At 38.5% G+C, this 17,033-nt stretch overlaps 1 protein-coding gene across 3 annotated transcripts in view; it reads right to left on the bottom strand.

Moving 5' to 3' along the window:
* TTC7B (tetratricopeptide repeat domain 7B) overlaps positions 1 to 14,551 on the bottom strand; it is a 342,224-nt gene extending 327,673 nt beyond the window's left edge. For all 3 annotated transcript variants that reach the window (XM_044665011.1, XM_044665010.1, XM_044665009.1), the window contains exons 1-2: positions 14,414 to 14,551; positions 6,012 to 6,180 (exon numbers count right to left, since the gene is read on the bottom strand). In XM_044665011.1, the coding sequence (XP_044520946.1) occupies positions 6,012 to 6,150 (139 nt within the window). In that variant the 5' untranslated portion in view covers positions 6,151 to 6,180; positions 14,414 to 14,551. The remainder of the gene's footprint in view (positions 1 to 6,011; positions 6,181 to 14,413) is intronic.
* Between the last annotated feature and the right edge of the window lie 2,482 nt (positions 14,552 to 17,033).

The following is a 17,033-nucleotide window of genomic DNA, read 5'->3' on the forward strand; positions in this document are numbered from 1 at the left end:
GGGTAAAAGCAGAGAAAGATAGACTTAGACTGGATGTTAGAAAAAAACTTATTAACAATCAGAACTGTCTGCAGCATAGACCCCCAAGAGAGAGAGGAGATCCCCACCCTAAGAATTCTTCAAACAGAGGCTAGACAAGCCAATTGATGGAATGTCATAGTAGGGATTTCTTTCATGTACAGATTGACTAGAGGGCCCCTGAAACCTCTTCCAACTCAAATTTTATGAAAAAACTAGTGGCTGACTGAATGGCTTTTTTTTAATGATATCCTAAAGAAAATGTCTCTACTTTGCCATCTAACTCACGGAAATGACTGCAATGATGTAAGAGTCAGATTTAGATAGCAGATAGCTATGATGAGAAACAACTGAGCAAGGGGAAGTATGGCAAAAAGAGCTTTGTAGGGTCTTGAAAATAACAACTAGAAAGTGATCGCCTTCACTGCCTATGCCTAAAGACAACATGCTATCATGAAAAACTTCAGGATATCTTGGGTTCTAGTCCCAGCTCTCCTACTGTTGTTACCCTGGGCAAGTTATTTGTCTCTAGCCCTCAGGTTCATTACTCAGTAAAAAGATATGGTTAAACTAAATGATATCTAAGATTGTATACGATAGAACACTATATCTCCAAATCCCTTCCTTAAACTTCAGCACAATGCCCATCAATGAGGAATGGCTAAAAAAAGTTGTGAAATATACCTGGGAAGGAATACTACAATGATGTAAGAAATGATGAGGAGGTTAATTTTAGAAAAACATGGAAAAGACTTGCATGAAATAACAAAGGAGAAAAATGAGCAGAACCAAGAGAATGCTGCATACAACAACAGCAATACTGTTTGAAGAATAACTGTGAATATCTTCCTCCAGAGAAAGAACTGATGAATAGAAGTATACATGGTAGAGTATATTTATCTTTGTCAAATGGTAGCCCTCTTTAGTGTAAAGAGGGAGAGAGACAGTTAAGAACTTAAAATGTGACCAAAAAAAATAAATTTAATTTTCTTTAAAAAAACTTCAGGGTAAGAGGTCAGACCAAGGGAAAAGAACAGAGGATGTGCAGATACACAAAATGGTCCACATATAGAAATGGATGGAAGTGCTACAGGGGCTTTGAAACACTGGAAACAATCAAATCCACAAGCAAAGAGGTACACTGGCTAAGATTCCCTGAACTTGATCCAAATGAATGTTGTATATTCTGAAATCACTAACTAGGCTTCCTCTCACCAATCCAACACCACTTTTGCTCTACAACCTCCAAATCATGCAAATGACAAAAAAGCATTGTATTTTTCACTGCATTTACAGGTGGTAGCCAAAATAGTGGGTAAATGAGACCCCAGATCATTGTGCCAAAACTTCTGGAACCATGTAAAAGTTCTGCAAGTTTATTTACTCAAGAGTAAAAATTAAAGTCACTCATTCCTAATATAGAATTATTTTCCTGAAAAACTAGCGACAGATACTATGGAGTAAATGAAATTAAAAATACCCTTATGCCAATAAGTTCCCCTAAAATATCAAAACAGATACATCCAACTGCCTAGATTTCTTCTTTTGAATTTTGCTGATGTGTTCAACCCAATCCTTATTATCTTTTTTTTTAGTTTTTGCCTTTTTCCTACAACCTTGATCTTTCTCTGACTCTCTTTTTTTTTATTTTTAAAGCCTTTATCTTCTGTCTTACAATCAATACTAAGTGTCAGTTCCAAGGCAGAAGAATGGTAAAGGATAGGCAGTTGGAGTTAAGTAACTTTCCTAAGGTCAAGGCCAAAACATCAAGGAATCCAAGCTGTCACTTTGCCTTATTTTACTATTACTCCAGCACCTGGTTAAGTATGGCCTTAGAGAACAAAGTTATATGGATGGCTGGTGAGTTCCTCCAAACTAAAAAACATTCCCTTGGCCTGTGTTGGTAAACCTATGGTACACATGCCAAGGCAGGGATGGGGGTGGGGGACTGTACCCTTCCCCCACTCTATATGTGCCTGAGGACATTCCTCACTTCCCCCTGCCCCTCTGACCAGAAGCCCAATGAGAACACTTCCTCCCTCCCTTGTCTGGGGAAAGGTGGAGGGCTCACATGCAGTGTGAGGGTGCAGTTTGGGCACTCTGGTCTCAAAAAGGTTTGCCATCACTGCCCTAGGCTATCAGAGGCAAGAGCAACAGAGCCATTCTCTCCCCAAAGTCTAGTTCTAAGGCTTCAATAGCCCTTGAGCAGCACCTATACCAGGGGTCGGCAACTTATGGCTCTCGAGCCATACCTCCCGACCGGCCATTATGGGCAGAGCCCCAAGATGTGCCCAAGGGGGCCCTTCAGCCCCCGCCCCATATTCCAGTGCCTTCCACCTCCATCCTCCTCCTTCCACAGACATTTATGGCTCTCACAGCCAAAAAGGTTGCCAACCATTGACCTATACATACAAAGACTAAAAATTCAAATCAGTCAATATATCCAAGTACTGAGTGGTCAACAGAGAATGCTTTAAAGTTCATAGATTTCCTTGAAAGAATTAATTCAATTAAGTGATGCACTTGGGCCAAGTATTACGGGAACCCATTACTAAATCATATTGAATCTCTATTTGAAATGATGGACAATGGATGCCACCTTTTCTCTTTTATCTTCTATCCTATCTTATAGCAATAGCTGGTTTCCATATTCTCTTCTAGATGCACATATCTTTTCATAATTATTCTTTCTATTTATAGATATAGATAAAGGATAACCAGGCAAAGCTGTCTAGCAGGCAGCTGGAGATGTGGGACTTGACAGGAGAGACAAAAGAGTCAGATATGGAGATTTGAGAATAATCTACATAAAGAGGATAAATATATCCCCGGGAACTGATGAGATCATTGTGATCTCGAGAGTATAGAGACAAAAGAGGGTCCAGGTCAGAGCCCTGATAGTTAAGGAGTAGGATGCCCAGTGAAAAAACTGCCTAATAAGGCATTAACACAATTCAGGACTGTTACCCCTTAGAGACTTACCCATTACCACTATAAGAACGCCCTGGATCAGCTGATGCTTCCTTGTCAAGATATTTTTTCCTCTAAAGAGGCTAGAAGAAGGGCATGAAATTCCCCTTTTGGAAGGAAGTTGGACCAGAATGTTAAATACCCCCGAGTCCAGGATTCTGGGGCCCAATACGTAGTAACATGGCTGAATGGGCCCAAATACTTTATGTACCCTTTCTCTACTCTCTTCATTAAACAATTGAACCTTTATATTGAGTGTGGCAAATAGTTTCATGCCCAAACTAATAAAGAATCTGGTAAACTTACAGAGTTCAACTCTAAGGAAGCAACAGACACATCAAACATGACATGCCCTTTGGCTAAACACTTGTTGGGCATATGGAGAGTCCTGAATATTAAGGAGCTACAAGCAGTCTGAGGGGAGGACAGAATCCTATTTTACCTAGATATCCTTCCTTCCTCAGTGCCTAGCACAGTGTTCTGCACACAACAGATGCCTACCAAATGTTGAGTTAAACACTAACTCCTCTGCCTGTGTGCTGTATTCTAAATCGAAGGAAGAATCTCAAACCTAAGGTGGGGTAGCCAGCACATTAAAAACACCATGCCTAGAGGCATCAGAGACAATGCTAAACACTAGGACTCTACTATAAGTATCCCTAAATAAGCCTTCAAATCTATACCCTCCCAATAAGTTCATTAAGCCTACTGTTGCCTACATAGATAAGCCCAGCTCAATACTATATGATGAATTTAATTATGTCAAAGACTGCCTCATCCTAACTGTCCATGAGCTCCAGTTTCCTCACCTATAAAATGGGTAGAAGGTAACAATATCTGTAGGAGGGCTGCTATGGAAAAGCATCTTATAAGCGCATTCTTGCAACTGTCTTCTCTCTCTTCACACAGCACTACCCCAGATCAGGCCCTTCTCAGATCTCACCTGGAGTAACACAGTAGTGACAACCTCCTCCTGGGTTTCCCAACCTTGTCTCTCTCCTCTGCAAACCCCTCCTCTACTGAATAAGCTCCAGGGGCTGGCCCTTACCTCTAGGATCAGATACAAACCCCTGGGTTGGGTGGTTAAAGCCCTTACAACCAGATTCCAATCTTGCTTATTATACCTTACTCCTCTTCATGTAATCAATGACCCAATTAAATCTGTTTAATTTAAGGCCTGACAATTCCTGACATACAACACTTTAACTATGACTGCTGGCTACTCCTCATTCCTACAATGCACTCTTCTCAGAACTTCTGCCTCCTAGAATTTCCGTTTCCTCCAAAAATCAGCTTAAGACCCACTTTCTACATAGAGCCTTTCCTGATTACAGCCAGCTGCTAGACCCTTCCCATAAAAACTATGGGGGGGCAGCTAAGTGGCTCAGTGAATTGAGTCTAAATTTGCCTAAAGGTGGGAGGTCCTGGGTTTAAATATGACTTTAAACACTACCTAGCTGTGTGACCCTAGGTAAGTCATTTAACCCCCATTGCCTAGCCTGTCTTGAAACCAATACATAGTATGGATTCCAAGATGGAAGACAAGGGTTTAAAAAAAAAAAAAAAACTTTACCTATGCTTATTTTGTATTTCCCTACATGGTTTTCTGGACTTACCAAGGAATTGAATGGATATTATCTATCAGTCACCCTTCAACACTGCTTTTCTTCCATCCTCTTCTTCATCTATGAAAATCCTACTTAATCTATATAATCCAGCTCAAGTCCTGCCTCATCCATGAAGCCTTCCCTGAAGCCCTTAGATCCCAAAGGGATCTTCCTCTGTATTCCTACAGCACTTATTACCTTTACTAAGTGTTTTACATTTGCTGCCCTTGTTCAACATTTACAATTCAACAAATATTGAGTAAGTGCCTACATGCAGTGCAGGATGCCAGGCCATCTCTTCATGGCTTATCTCCCTTCTATACTATAAGATCCCTGTGGGCTCCGTAGATGCCTTATACATCTTTATAAACCCCTCTAGCTTTTAGCAGAGGACTCTGAAACACAGTAAGAACATAATAAATATTTGACTTTTGTTGAAAAAATTTCTGCCCAGTAATTAATCAATCAGTTAACCAATGTGCAGCTTTAAAAAATAAAATTAAATGCAGTTGCTTATGTGGGATTCCCAAAAAGTCTTAAGTGTGGGATCTAAGTTTTAGCTCAAATAATTTACCATGAATAAACATGTTGGACTATTAATTTTATACGATGGCAGGATGCAGAGCTAGAGAGACCTCTACAGATAACCTAAGTTTAACCCTCTCGTTTTATAGCCAAAATAATGGAGGACCAGCCTCAAAGTGCTAAGAGTATGAGGAGAGCCAATAATCCAAACATGGAACTCTGGATTACAAATCTCAGGCACTATCTATGATGCCATGTAACAGTGTAATGGAAAGAGAGCTAGTTAAGGGGTCAAAGGACTTGGGTTCAACTACCTCTGATGCTAACTACCTGGGTAATCACAAAAGAGTCACTTAACCTCCCTATGTCTTACTGTCCCTATCTGTGAGATGATGGGGGACTGAAAAGAGATGGCCTGGGGGCAACAGGTTGGCTCAGTGGATTGAAAGCCAGGCCTAGAAACAAGAGGTCCTGGATTCAACTCTGTGGTCAAACATTTCCTTGCTGTGTGACCCTGGGCAAGTCAATTAACCCTCATTGTCTAGTCCTTATGGAAATTCTGCCTTAGAATCAATGCAGAATATTGATTCTAAAATGGAAGATTAGGATTTTTTTTTTAATTTTTAAGAGGGCCTATGAGGTTCTTTCCAGTGCTAGAACTTTGACTCTATGATGAGGTCTTCTTAGAACATTAGACTGAAATGAACCACTAACCAATGTAACACATTTTCCCACCAGCCCTAGAAGTGCTAGGAAGATGTTTTCTGTCAGGGCTAGTATGAATCACCAGAGAAGAGCAGAAGTACCAGAGTGTGAAGTACTTTCCCATCGTTCCAGACATCACACCTGAAAGAGAACTTTAAAGAGGAGAAATCAAAGGATCTGTCTCACCTTTGGTAGAAAATGCTTCGGCAACCATTCGCAACCTGTAAGGTGGAACTCCTGTCAGCAGCAAGTCATCCAGGCCCACCCTATCATAAATGTTGAGTGCTTCTTTGAAATCCCCTTCCACGTAGTTCAACTTGGCCATGATCAAATTGGATTCTTGTAAGAATTCTGACTAGAAGGAAAAGGAGAGAAAATCCATTTTCCTGCAAGATTACAGGTACAGCTAACTTCTGGCCCAACCATCTGAGGCAACAATGGCTAATGCACCAGAGTTCACCCATGGGCACCAGGCACAGTCATAATAAAAGTCATAATAAATATTTCATTAATGAAAAGAACAAGAGTTACTCTGACAGGAGGCAGCTAGTGTCAAGAGGACCTGGGATCAAATCTGGCCTCAGATACTTCCTAGCTCTAAGACCTTGGGCAAGTCACTTAACCTCCTATTGCCTAGTCCTTACCACTCCTCTGATTTAGATCTGACACTAAGACGAAGGGTAAAGGTTTAAAAAAAAGGAAAGAAAAAGAAAAGAGACACTCTCATTGGTCATCAATCTAACAACTGAACCAGTCTCCCTTACTCCTGATGAGGCTCACTATTATCGCTGGCAGTGGAAGCTACCAGTGAAAAGAGGACTGAAAAGTGGAAAGGACCTACGGTCATATCTCCCAAAACCACTCTTCTTATTTAATAGACCAAGATGATCTATTAAATGGAAGAGAGGAAAAGCAAAAGCTAAATTTAAGGCCTCTGTCCCTAAGGCCAGTACTCTCCCCTGAAGGTCTCTGTAACTCAGAGAGATGATGAGATGAAATGGGAGCTGACATTTATACCTCATAGGTCATTTTTGGTCAACTCTTTCAAGCCTTCCAGCCCAAGTTTGTACACTGAGGACCTGGATTGAAGCTAAATAATTTCCTGTCTTTGGCCCTTCCTAATCAGGTCACCTCAGGCAAAGCTTCTTCTCTCTGAGCTTCAGTTTCTTTATCTGTAAAATGGGCATAATAATACTTCCCAAGACTAGTATAAAATGAAATATGCCTAATGTGCTTTTCAAACTTTTATGCATTATTTAATCACTAGCCATTTATTATTATTTTTTAATAGACTCTACTCTTCACCACAATCTATTCATTTGTTTAGAGCAATTGAGAAGGATTATCTCATTTGGCTTGCTAATTTTCCTGGATAGTTAAAAGATCCCTAACATAGTTCCACTGACTTCCTGGGGTACTCCTTTGCCTCATGGTGTGAAGGAAAAATCAACATTTATGTAGTGATATGATCACCTTCTAACAATAATATATGGTGTAGAGCAATTTCAAGGATTTTTTCTTTTCAAATGTTGATTATTTTGTCAGCTCCATCTTTTCCTATTTTTGTCTTACTTTATTTTTCTCAGAATTCCTGGTTTCTACTTCTCTCCAAATCAATAGCTGACTTTGGTGTAGTAAAAAAATAAAATAAAATTTACATTAAATTGTGGGGGGAAAAGGACCAAGAATGAATGCTGTATGTAAAGCATTTGACAACCCTTAAAGTGCTACATTTGCCAGCTATTGTTAAATGCTGTCCCCTCAAAAGCCTTAAAACATATGTTTCCTCTCCCACCTCCCTTCCTTCCCCCACCCCACCCCACTCCACATCCCAAACATCAGCTAGGAAGAAAAGTAGACAATGCAGGCACTTGAGAGCAAGGAACAAATATCACAACTATGTCTTACCCTTCTGGGAACTAAGGCTCAATTTTCTTTATCATCTTATGCATAATTAATTCCATATGGACACATACCCTGCACTATTAACAAATATGAGCCACAAGGTATTCACAGCAAGGGTGTGGCAAGCAAACAGTCATTGCTACTAAGATAAGATGGGGAAGCTGCTGCTGAAATGGTCCCTGGTATTTTCTAAAGAGAAATTACCTTAGTCTGCAGTTTTTTCATCACATTTAAAGGGAGGAGAAAGCAAACAAAGGCAACTGGATAGGAATGTCATGGATATGAAGTCAGAGTCTAGCCTTGATGCTTCCTACAGGTATGATTTTCAACCAAAGACTTACCTCCCTGGTCAAAGTTTCCTCATCTACAAAAGGAGGAAGCTGGCTGGGAAGACTTATATGAACTGATACCCAGGGAAGTGAGCAGAAGCAAAACAATTTATACTTATCATAATAACATTATCTAAAAGAACAAATCTGAAATAAATCATAACTCTGATCAACACACTTGATCAACCATGATTCCAGAGGGCAGATGTTACCCACTTAGTGATGTGGAAAGAATGGAATAATTATGCAGAATGAAACACACTTTTTTAGCCTTGGCAATCTGGGATTTTTTTTACTTGATTATGTACATTTGGTACAAAGGTTTTATTTATTTTTCAATTGGGTGTTGGAGAAGTAAGGGGGAAAATGTTTAATAATTGGGGGGGATTTTTTAAATTAGGAAGTTAGACTTGATGACTTCTAAGGTCCTTTTTAAATCTAAATGTAATAATCCTAAAAAGCATTACAGAAGGGAAAGAAGCAATAATAATAACAAACAATAGCCTTGAGCAAGGGCAAGGGATGCTTTCTATGTAATAAATCTGAATTACATTTGGAAATGACAGGTAAGGTTAGTATTATCATTATTGCTAATTTGTCATATCCATGATATCAACAGAAGCTCTAATAACTTTAAGCATATGATATGGGCAATATAATTGTTATTTCATTTTACAGAGAGGAGAATTGAATCTCAGAGCTTAAATAATTTAGCCAGGGTCAGAAGGCTAACAAGTATTGTTATATTACTGACCTGAATTTCAACAAACATTTATTAAGCATGGTGCTTTATACTGTGTCAAGTATTAGAGGTACAATCTGAAAATGCCCTCAAAGAGCCTATAATCTTCAGAAAAGATAGCCTAGCCCCCTCCTACCTTTCCAATCTTCTTACACTTTACTCCCAAACACACATACTATTTGAGCTACTAACACAGGCCTCCTGGCTGTTCCACAAACAAGACACTCATCTCCATTCTAGGCATTTTCTCTGGCTGTCTCCCATGCCTGGAAAGCTCCCCTCCTTATCCTCCTACTGCCCTTCTGGCTTCCTATATGTCCCAACTAAAATCCTCTCTTTTACAGGAAGCCTTTCCCAATCCCTCTCGATTCTAGTGTCTTCCCTCTGTTAATTACCTCCTATTTATCCTGTCCACAGCTTGCTCTGTATTTATTTGCTTGCATGTTGTCTCCCCCATTAAATTATAAGCTCCTTGACAGCTTGCCTCTTTTTGTATCACCAGCACTCAGTACAGTGCTGGCACACAGTAGGTGCTTGATAAATGTTGACTGATTGACTAAAAAAGATACTTATTACATATACACAGATAAGTAAATAAAAGATCATTTGAAAAGGGAGAGGGCATTGGCAAAAAGGAAAATCAGAGAAGACTTCATGGAGGAGATAAGCATTTGAACAAATTCTGTAAGAAAGATAAAGGATTCTGGGAAGCACTGATGAAGCTGCGCAAATGCCCAGAAACAAGTGATGTTCAGGGACCAACTTACACACCTTCTTGCCTGAAACAGAGAGTATATAGAGACTTGAAAAACCACTGGAAATCTTTTGGGCTCAAGCACAGTGTTTGTTCTGCTCTAGCATATGAGGTTACCTAACAAGAGTACAAAAGTCATGAAAATAAGTAAGCAAGCTCTGATCTGTGTACCCAGAAATTAAAAGAAAACAGAGGGAATCTAATGGAAACCAAGTTACTAAAAATCATAGGGTGAAGAGTGAATGAACATTTAGTGAATGAACATTAAATGTGAAAGCCTCTGAGGGGCTTTCTGGCCCAACTTCCAAATTTTACAGACGAGGCAAATGATTTCCAGAAAGGTGATGTAACTTAGCACCCAAGGTCACCCTGTTTACTAGTGGCAAAGCCGAGAGCACAGCAGGGACTGGCCCAGAGCCTTGAGCACAGGAGGCTAGTTTCACAAAAGCCCAAGGCTCCTAGGTCCCAACTAACTGCTCTTTCTACCATACTGCAAAGAAATGAAACCTAAACCTTTTTCATTCATTTTTTTCACATCTCAGTGTTTGGGAGGGGGAAGCACTGTGGCATGCTGGGTGAAGGACTTGGTGTCAAGGAAAACCTCCAATCCCACATCAAGCAAGCACCTAGCTATGCGACCCTGGGCGAGTTGCTTAATCTTTAAGGTTAGTAAAGGCCTCTTGATTAACTCTTGAGTGTTTCCTTGTCTACAAAGGAAAAACTCAGAACAGATGACCTTTGGGGTCTCTTCCATCTCTACATCTAAAATCCTATCAGAACCTTCTCAACTGCAGGATAAATTTTCACTAATTCTATCTAGAAAGCTTCCCTTCCTTTATCAATTCTAGGATCCCTCCAACATTTCATAGATAGGAAGAATAAGGCTTCTGCTATGAACCTGAAGCAAAGTCTGAAAACTGAATCCTCTAAAAACCAAAGTTTTTAGTCTTTGCACAAAATGAGTATCTAAAAGCTATGGAGAACATTAAAAACATGTGCTGGGATTCAAAACAGGCTCTTCTGATTCAAAATCCAAAGTTTTCTTTTGTGTACAACACTGCCTCTTACAGAGTCCAGAAAGTAAAAAGTGACTATAAATTAAATGGAAACTATCATTATTTTTGAAAGAAAAACACAACTCTCTCACAAAGGGAAGAAATGAGAGTGTGGCTAGGTATAAAAGTACATGGAAAAACACAGTCAATTCCACTACCTCTATGTTTTGAATAAAACAGAGAAACAGCACTGGAGGGGGAAAAGGTTTAAAATGGAGAAAGGGCCAGACTTTAAATTTTAAGTTAAATTTGCAGGAATTTTTCCAGTTTTCCAAGAATTTCAATCAATTGAGGAATGGAAGCAAAGAATTGGAAACTATGGGGTTGTACATCATTTGGGGAATGGATGAACGAGTTGTGGTGTATGGTTGTAATGGAATACTATTGCACCATAAGGAATGATGAAAAGGATGAGTTCAGAAAAACCGGGAAATGATTTATAGGAACTGATGCAAGTGAAGGGAGCAGAACCAAGAGAACAATGTATAAAGTAGCAGAAATGTTATACGATGATCAACTGTGAAGGACAAAATTGTTATCCACAAAGCAAATTTCCAAGATAACCCAAGGGACTCATGATAAAAATGCTATCTACAGCCAAAGAAGAAATAGTTGGAGTCTGACTGCAGATCAAAGCATGCCATCTTCCACTTTATATAAGATTTTTATTGTATGTGTGGTATGTGTCATCTATCACAACATGAGCAATATGGAAATATGTATTGCATGAAAGTACTAGGATAATATATAGAAGACTATTTACTGCCTCAGGGAAGAGGGTGAAAGGAAAGAGAAAATCTGAATCTTAAAATGTCAGAAAACAATTTTCAAAAATTGTTTCTACTTGTACATGAAAAAATAATTTTAAAAAAAGGAATGGCTGAGTAAAACTACAGCATATGAATGTAATGGAATACTATTGCACTATGAGAAACAAGAAATATGAGGAATCCTGCGACATGAAAAGATTTATGAACTAATACAAAGTGAAGAAAGAAGATCCAAGAGATCAATATACGTAATGCTATGTTGTTGTTTGGACCTAGAATTTTACAGGGATTTTACAAATTAATGGAACTCAAGTCTAAAAATTACTTCCACTAATGCAGATGAACAACTGGTTTATAACTTCTGGTCTAGGTGAGTTGGCAATGACTACAAAATGTTAGGGAGAAAAAAAAACCAAAAGGAACCTAAACTCAGATTGAAGGCAACGACAAATGCTGGTTCCAGAGGACAGTTGATAAAACACATCTCCCCTGTCTTCGTAGAGGAATAGGGTATGATAAGTGGCTATGTTTGCTACCCTAATAGCTATCAAAAGCGGTACCTATGTTAGTTGGTTTTGCTTGACTGTTTTTCATTGTGTTAGTGTAGAACAGGGCAAGAGAATTATTGGAAAATATCTATGATATAAAAAATAAAATGCACCAATAAAATTTCTTTTTAAAAAATCTTTTTAAGTACCTATTATATATAAGGTACTATATTTAGATCTGAAGACATAAAGACAATGAACAAAATAATTTCTGCCCTTAAGGAGCTTACAATCTACTAGGAAAATGCTAAGGAAAAATGTTTTCTAAAAATATCTAGAAAACAAGATAAATGGCTGGGGCAATTAGGTGGCTCAGTAGATAAAAAGCCAGTTCTGGAGTCAGGAGGTCCTGGGTTCAAATCTGACCTCAGACATTTCCTCTGTGTATGACCATAGGGAAGTCATTTAACCCCAACTGTTTAGTTCTTACTGCTCTTCTGCCTTGGAACCAATACACACTATTGACTCTAAGACAGAAGGTAAGGGTTTGGGGGAAAAAAGCCTATTTTATTTGGGAATCCATTCTGTCTTATACTCTGTGATTACTACCATATATTTTTAAGATGGTAGTCAGGTATTTAAATGATAAGCCTATACTATGTAACAGACTAAAACTAAGGGAATATTATGGGATTGATTCCTCATCATTATAAACAACAAAGTTCTCCAAGAATAGAAAGAAAAAGAATTTCCAAAATGAGGAGTGAAGAAACTCAGTAAGAATTAAAGCCTCATAGAGCATTAGAGCTAGAAGTTACTTTGGAGACCTTCTAGTCCAAACCATTCACTTACAAATGAGAAAATGAAAGGCTGTTACAGAGGTAAAGTTACTTGTTCAAGGTCACAAAGGTAATTTAGCAAAAGGCTTCAGCATGTTTTTAACATTTAAAAAAGAGAAAATCGGGGCAGCTGGGTAGCTCAGTGGAGTGAGAGTCAGGCCTAGAGACAGGAGGTCCTGGGCAAGTCACTTGACCCCCATTGCCCACCCTTACCACTCTTCCACCTATGAGACAATACACCAAAGTACAAGGGTTTAAAAAAAAAAGAGAAAATCCAAAAAGAAAACAGAAAAAGAAATCATTAGGGTTAAATGACACAGTCTCAAAATTTCCAAGGGAATAATAATTGTCAATACAGAAGATATGCTGAAGAAATTAAGAGCCCCAAAGAATGGATGAGATGTGATCACACTGTATATAGTGGTTTTACTGAGAATTTATATAAAAACCAAGAGCCAGATGTGAGAGGTCAGAATCAAGTATAATATATGAATAATAATAGCTGTCACTTTTATAACCCTGGAGATTTTAAAATGCACTTCACATTCACATATATTCTCTCATCTGGGCCACACAATGATTCTGCGAGACAAGTACAAGAGATATAATCTTCATTTTGCAGACAAGCAAACAAGCTCAGAAAGGTTAAGTGATTTAGCCACATAATTTCACTTCTGGTTAAGTATAAAGAGGCAGGATTCAAACCCAGGTCTTTCTGACTCTATTCTGTCCATTATGTCATGCTGCTATTAGAGCAATAAATAAAATTTAACTTCAGAAGCAAAAGGGGAAAGGATCCAGAGAGGGTAGAATTCATTGTATGAAAAGAAAAAGAAAAAATGTGGGATTCCTTAAGCAATAGGAACAGAGACCACAAAAGGAAGCATCTTAAGAGAGAGATGGAGGCTGGTAGAGACAAGATGGGAAAAAGGGGGGGAAATGGTAACACCAGATTAGAGGCCCATCAAATTCAACACTAACATTAAATAGAAATTTCATCCTCTGTGCTCTATTTGGAATATCAGACACCTTTTTTTAAGTGTAAATACTCCCATGTAGCTTGGGTGCTAGATGAGTGTATTGCATTCATGAGGTATTATCCTTTAAAATAGGAAATTGTTCTCTATGTGAAACTTATGATCAACTTCTCTCTTTTATTAAAACAGTAAAGTCTTAATTTGAACTTGAATATATTTTCAGTTTTATTTCAAGCAATCAGGAAGGACTAGAATGGCTTTGCAGTAAGATAATATAGCTTCAAAAAGTCTAATGTAAGGTAACTTGAAAAGAAAAAACTTTCTCTGACATGATATCTACAACCTTGGGCAAGTCACTTCTCCAATCTGGGCTTCAGTTTTCTCACCTGTAAAATGAGAGAACTGAGCTAGGTATCACTTAAATTCTCTAAAGTTTGAATGTTGACCCATACTGCCCACAGAGTAATTGGCAAGTTATGGGGCTAACACGGTAAAATCAACAGTTCCAATAAATCCAAGAAACAAAATTCTGCTTTTAGAGGAAAAGTCACATTAAATAGCTAGACTACATAAAAAAATTTCTTTAGATGTTTCTCTTTCCCCTTCTCTGCTTTCTTGAAGCACTGGAATCAGAGGACTCTTAGAAATCCCAAGTTTTCCAGAGCATACAGTCTCAGAGTAATGTCTCCTCCCATTTTTTTCTACCTTCCTTCAGAATCCCCAAAATACCTTAAGGTTCCCACGGTCTAGTGCAGCAGTCAGGTGTTTCCGAACCTCCGTCAACTTTGGCCTGGGACCTCGAGGACTGGCCCCTTGTTTAAATGGGTTTTCTTTCAGGAACTGTTCTAGCTTGGATTCCCCAAGGAGCAGCTCAGCCATATCATCTACAAGAAACAAAATGAACAGTTCATCAGGGTCAGAGAATTCGTTTCATGATGCACATTGGAAAAGAGAAGATTGATAAAAGAGATACCCAAGAGAGAAAAAAATAAATCCATTCTACCAAAAAGTAAATCCACTCATGCTCCAAAATTAGTGAACGAAGTCTCACAGTGATATCTTATAATGAAGACTTCTTGGTATTTTTATCTTGGATGAGGTTAAAAAGGAAACCACTAGATAATGAATTTTGTTCTTCAGTAAAGCTTGCTATGGTAGTAGACATTATAATTAGTTGTTGTATTATATATTACATTGTACAATACATTATAGAGGTATAGAGATAGGAAAGAAGAGGAAAGGAAAGGAAAACTATGGCAGGTAAGATAGCATGAAGGATAGAAAATTGAACTTGGATTCAGGATGACTCTAGCTGAAATGCTGCCCTCTCTATACATACTCTTTCCTCTCTGGACCTCTAGGCAATTCTCTAATATAACCATCTACAGAGCAGATACCAATAGTGAGAAACAATGTGGTTTAGTGGATCAAGAACTAGCCTCAGAGTCAAGAAGATGTTCAAGTTCTGCCTCCTCTGACACAGCTCTATTCTGTCATGGCGAATAACCTCTCAGTTCCCCAGGCAATTCTCCAAGACTCCTAAGTCAGAGGCTAAGTGCTAGGAGTTTCTACATGGGAAGATCCACCCACACTAATGATGTCAGCTCAGGTCCCAACAACAAAGAATATAGCAGGTCACATTTATATAGTGTTTGGGGGTTTCTCATCACAATTCTGTGAGAAGTCATTTAAGTTTTACCATTCCCATTTTACAGATTAAGAAACTAAGGCATGGGGTGATTAAGTGATTTGCCCATAGTTATAAAATTAGTAAGTACAGAAGTTGAATCTTGAACTTGGGTCTTTTGACTCCAAATTAGTACCTCTAATACTTTAGTGTTCTCATCTGTAAAACAATATTAAATACACACACACACACATATATATATATACCTGCACCTTAAGGATTATTAAGAGAAAAGTTCTTTGTAAACCTTACAGCATTTCATAAAAATAAGCGATTATTCTTATCACTTTTATCTTGGAGGTGACTCTGGGTTCTCCAAAACTATACCAGTTGCCCTACCTGCCAAGCTGGAAAGGCTTCAAGAAGAGGCCTAAGGGTAACAAGTGGTGTTTCTGTTGTCTTCGAAAGAAATGACCACAATACCAATATTGATCCAACAAAAAAAATGATGAAACCCAATTCTCTCCTTTCAACTTAGAGGTAGAGGCTTACATAGATGGAATGCTATCAATTTGTCAATCAGATTTACTGAACTGTTTTTTGACATTACGAGGGTGAGTTCGACAAGGGGGAAGGAGATTAGAAAATTACTATGATAAAAAAAGGCATAAAGAAAATATTTTAGGGCTTCCAGATAAGATAGTAACAAAAGGTAGTAATAGAGAAATCCAGCTCTCCTAAAGATGAAAATGGCCCCAGAAAAACCAATGATGTCAGAAAACACTCAGAAGTAAGTTACTGCATTCATTCCATAACTGAACAAAAAAATCTAAAAGAGGGCAAAGGCTTATAGAAGTTGATTCAGGAAGTCAGTGTCAGCTCATTTAAATTCAGAAGCCTTTGAAGAAGGAAGAAGATACAGAGTGTACTCCCACATATAGACCTAAAGCCAGTCAGCACTGTGAATAGGGGCTTCAGGCATAGTAAGTCAATGTGAACTCCAGGAATAGGTCCCTGATGCCAGATCCTGGTCCTGATTTGTCAGAAAAGAAGCAAGAGCCACTGAGAAGGAAGGATGGGCTCACCAGTCCTGTGCACTACTTCACTGGAAGTCAACAGCAAGAGACAGGACTTCACACTCACTGTCTGGACACTAGCAGCAAAAGGTCTATGCAAGAGGCCTGAGACCAATATGATCCCCAATGTCCTTATGAGGTCTGTCAGGGCAAAAACTAAAAAGAACAGGAGTAAACAGACCCTTCCCAAATATGATAAATAGGTCTCTAAAATCAAGGGAGAGTGTTCACCTATAATAGAGAAATACTAAAGGATTTTCCAGTAAAATCAAGGTTTTGTAAAACAAGGATGTTCATTGTTTAGCACCTATTATTTGATTTCCCCATAGAAATACTAACTCTATTGAAATAAGATTTAAAAAAGAACAAGAGAAGAGGCAAAGGAGAAACAAAGTTATCATTTTGCAGATGATACTGGGGTTTACTTAGAGAACCTTAGAGAATCAACTAAAAATTAAAAGAAACAATCAATAAAGTTGCAGGATATAAAAGAAACAAAAAACCATCTGTCTTTTTGTACCAACAAGATCCAGCAAAGAGAGATGGATGGATGGATGGATGGAAGGAAGGAAGGAAGGAAGGAAGGAAGGAAGGAAGGAAGGAAGGAAGGAAGGAAGGAAGGAAGGAAAAGGAAGGGAGAGAGGGA

The sequence above is a fragment of the Gracilinanus agilis genome, chromosome 2, assembly GCF_016433145.1.
Source record: "Gracilinanus agilis isolate LMUSP501 chromosome 2, AgileGrace, whole genome shotgun sequence".
Lineage (NCBI taxonomy): Eukaryota > Metazoa > Chordata > Mammalia > Didelphimorphia > Didelphidae > Gracilinanus > Gracilinanus agilis.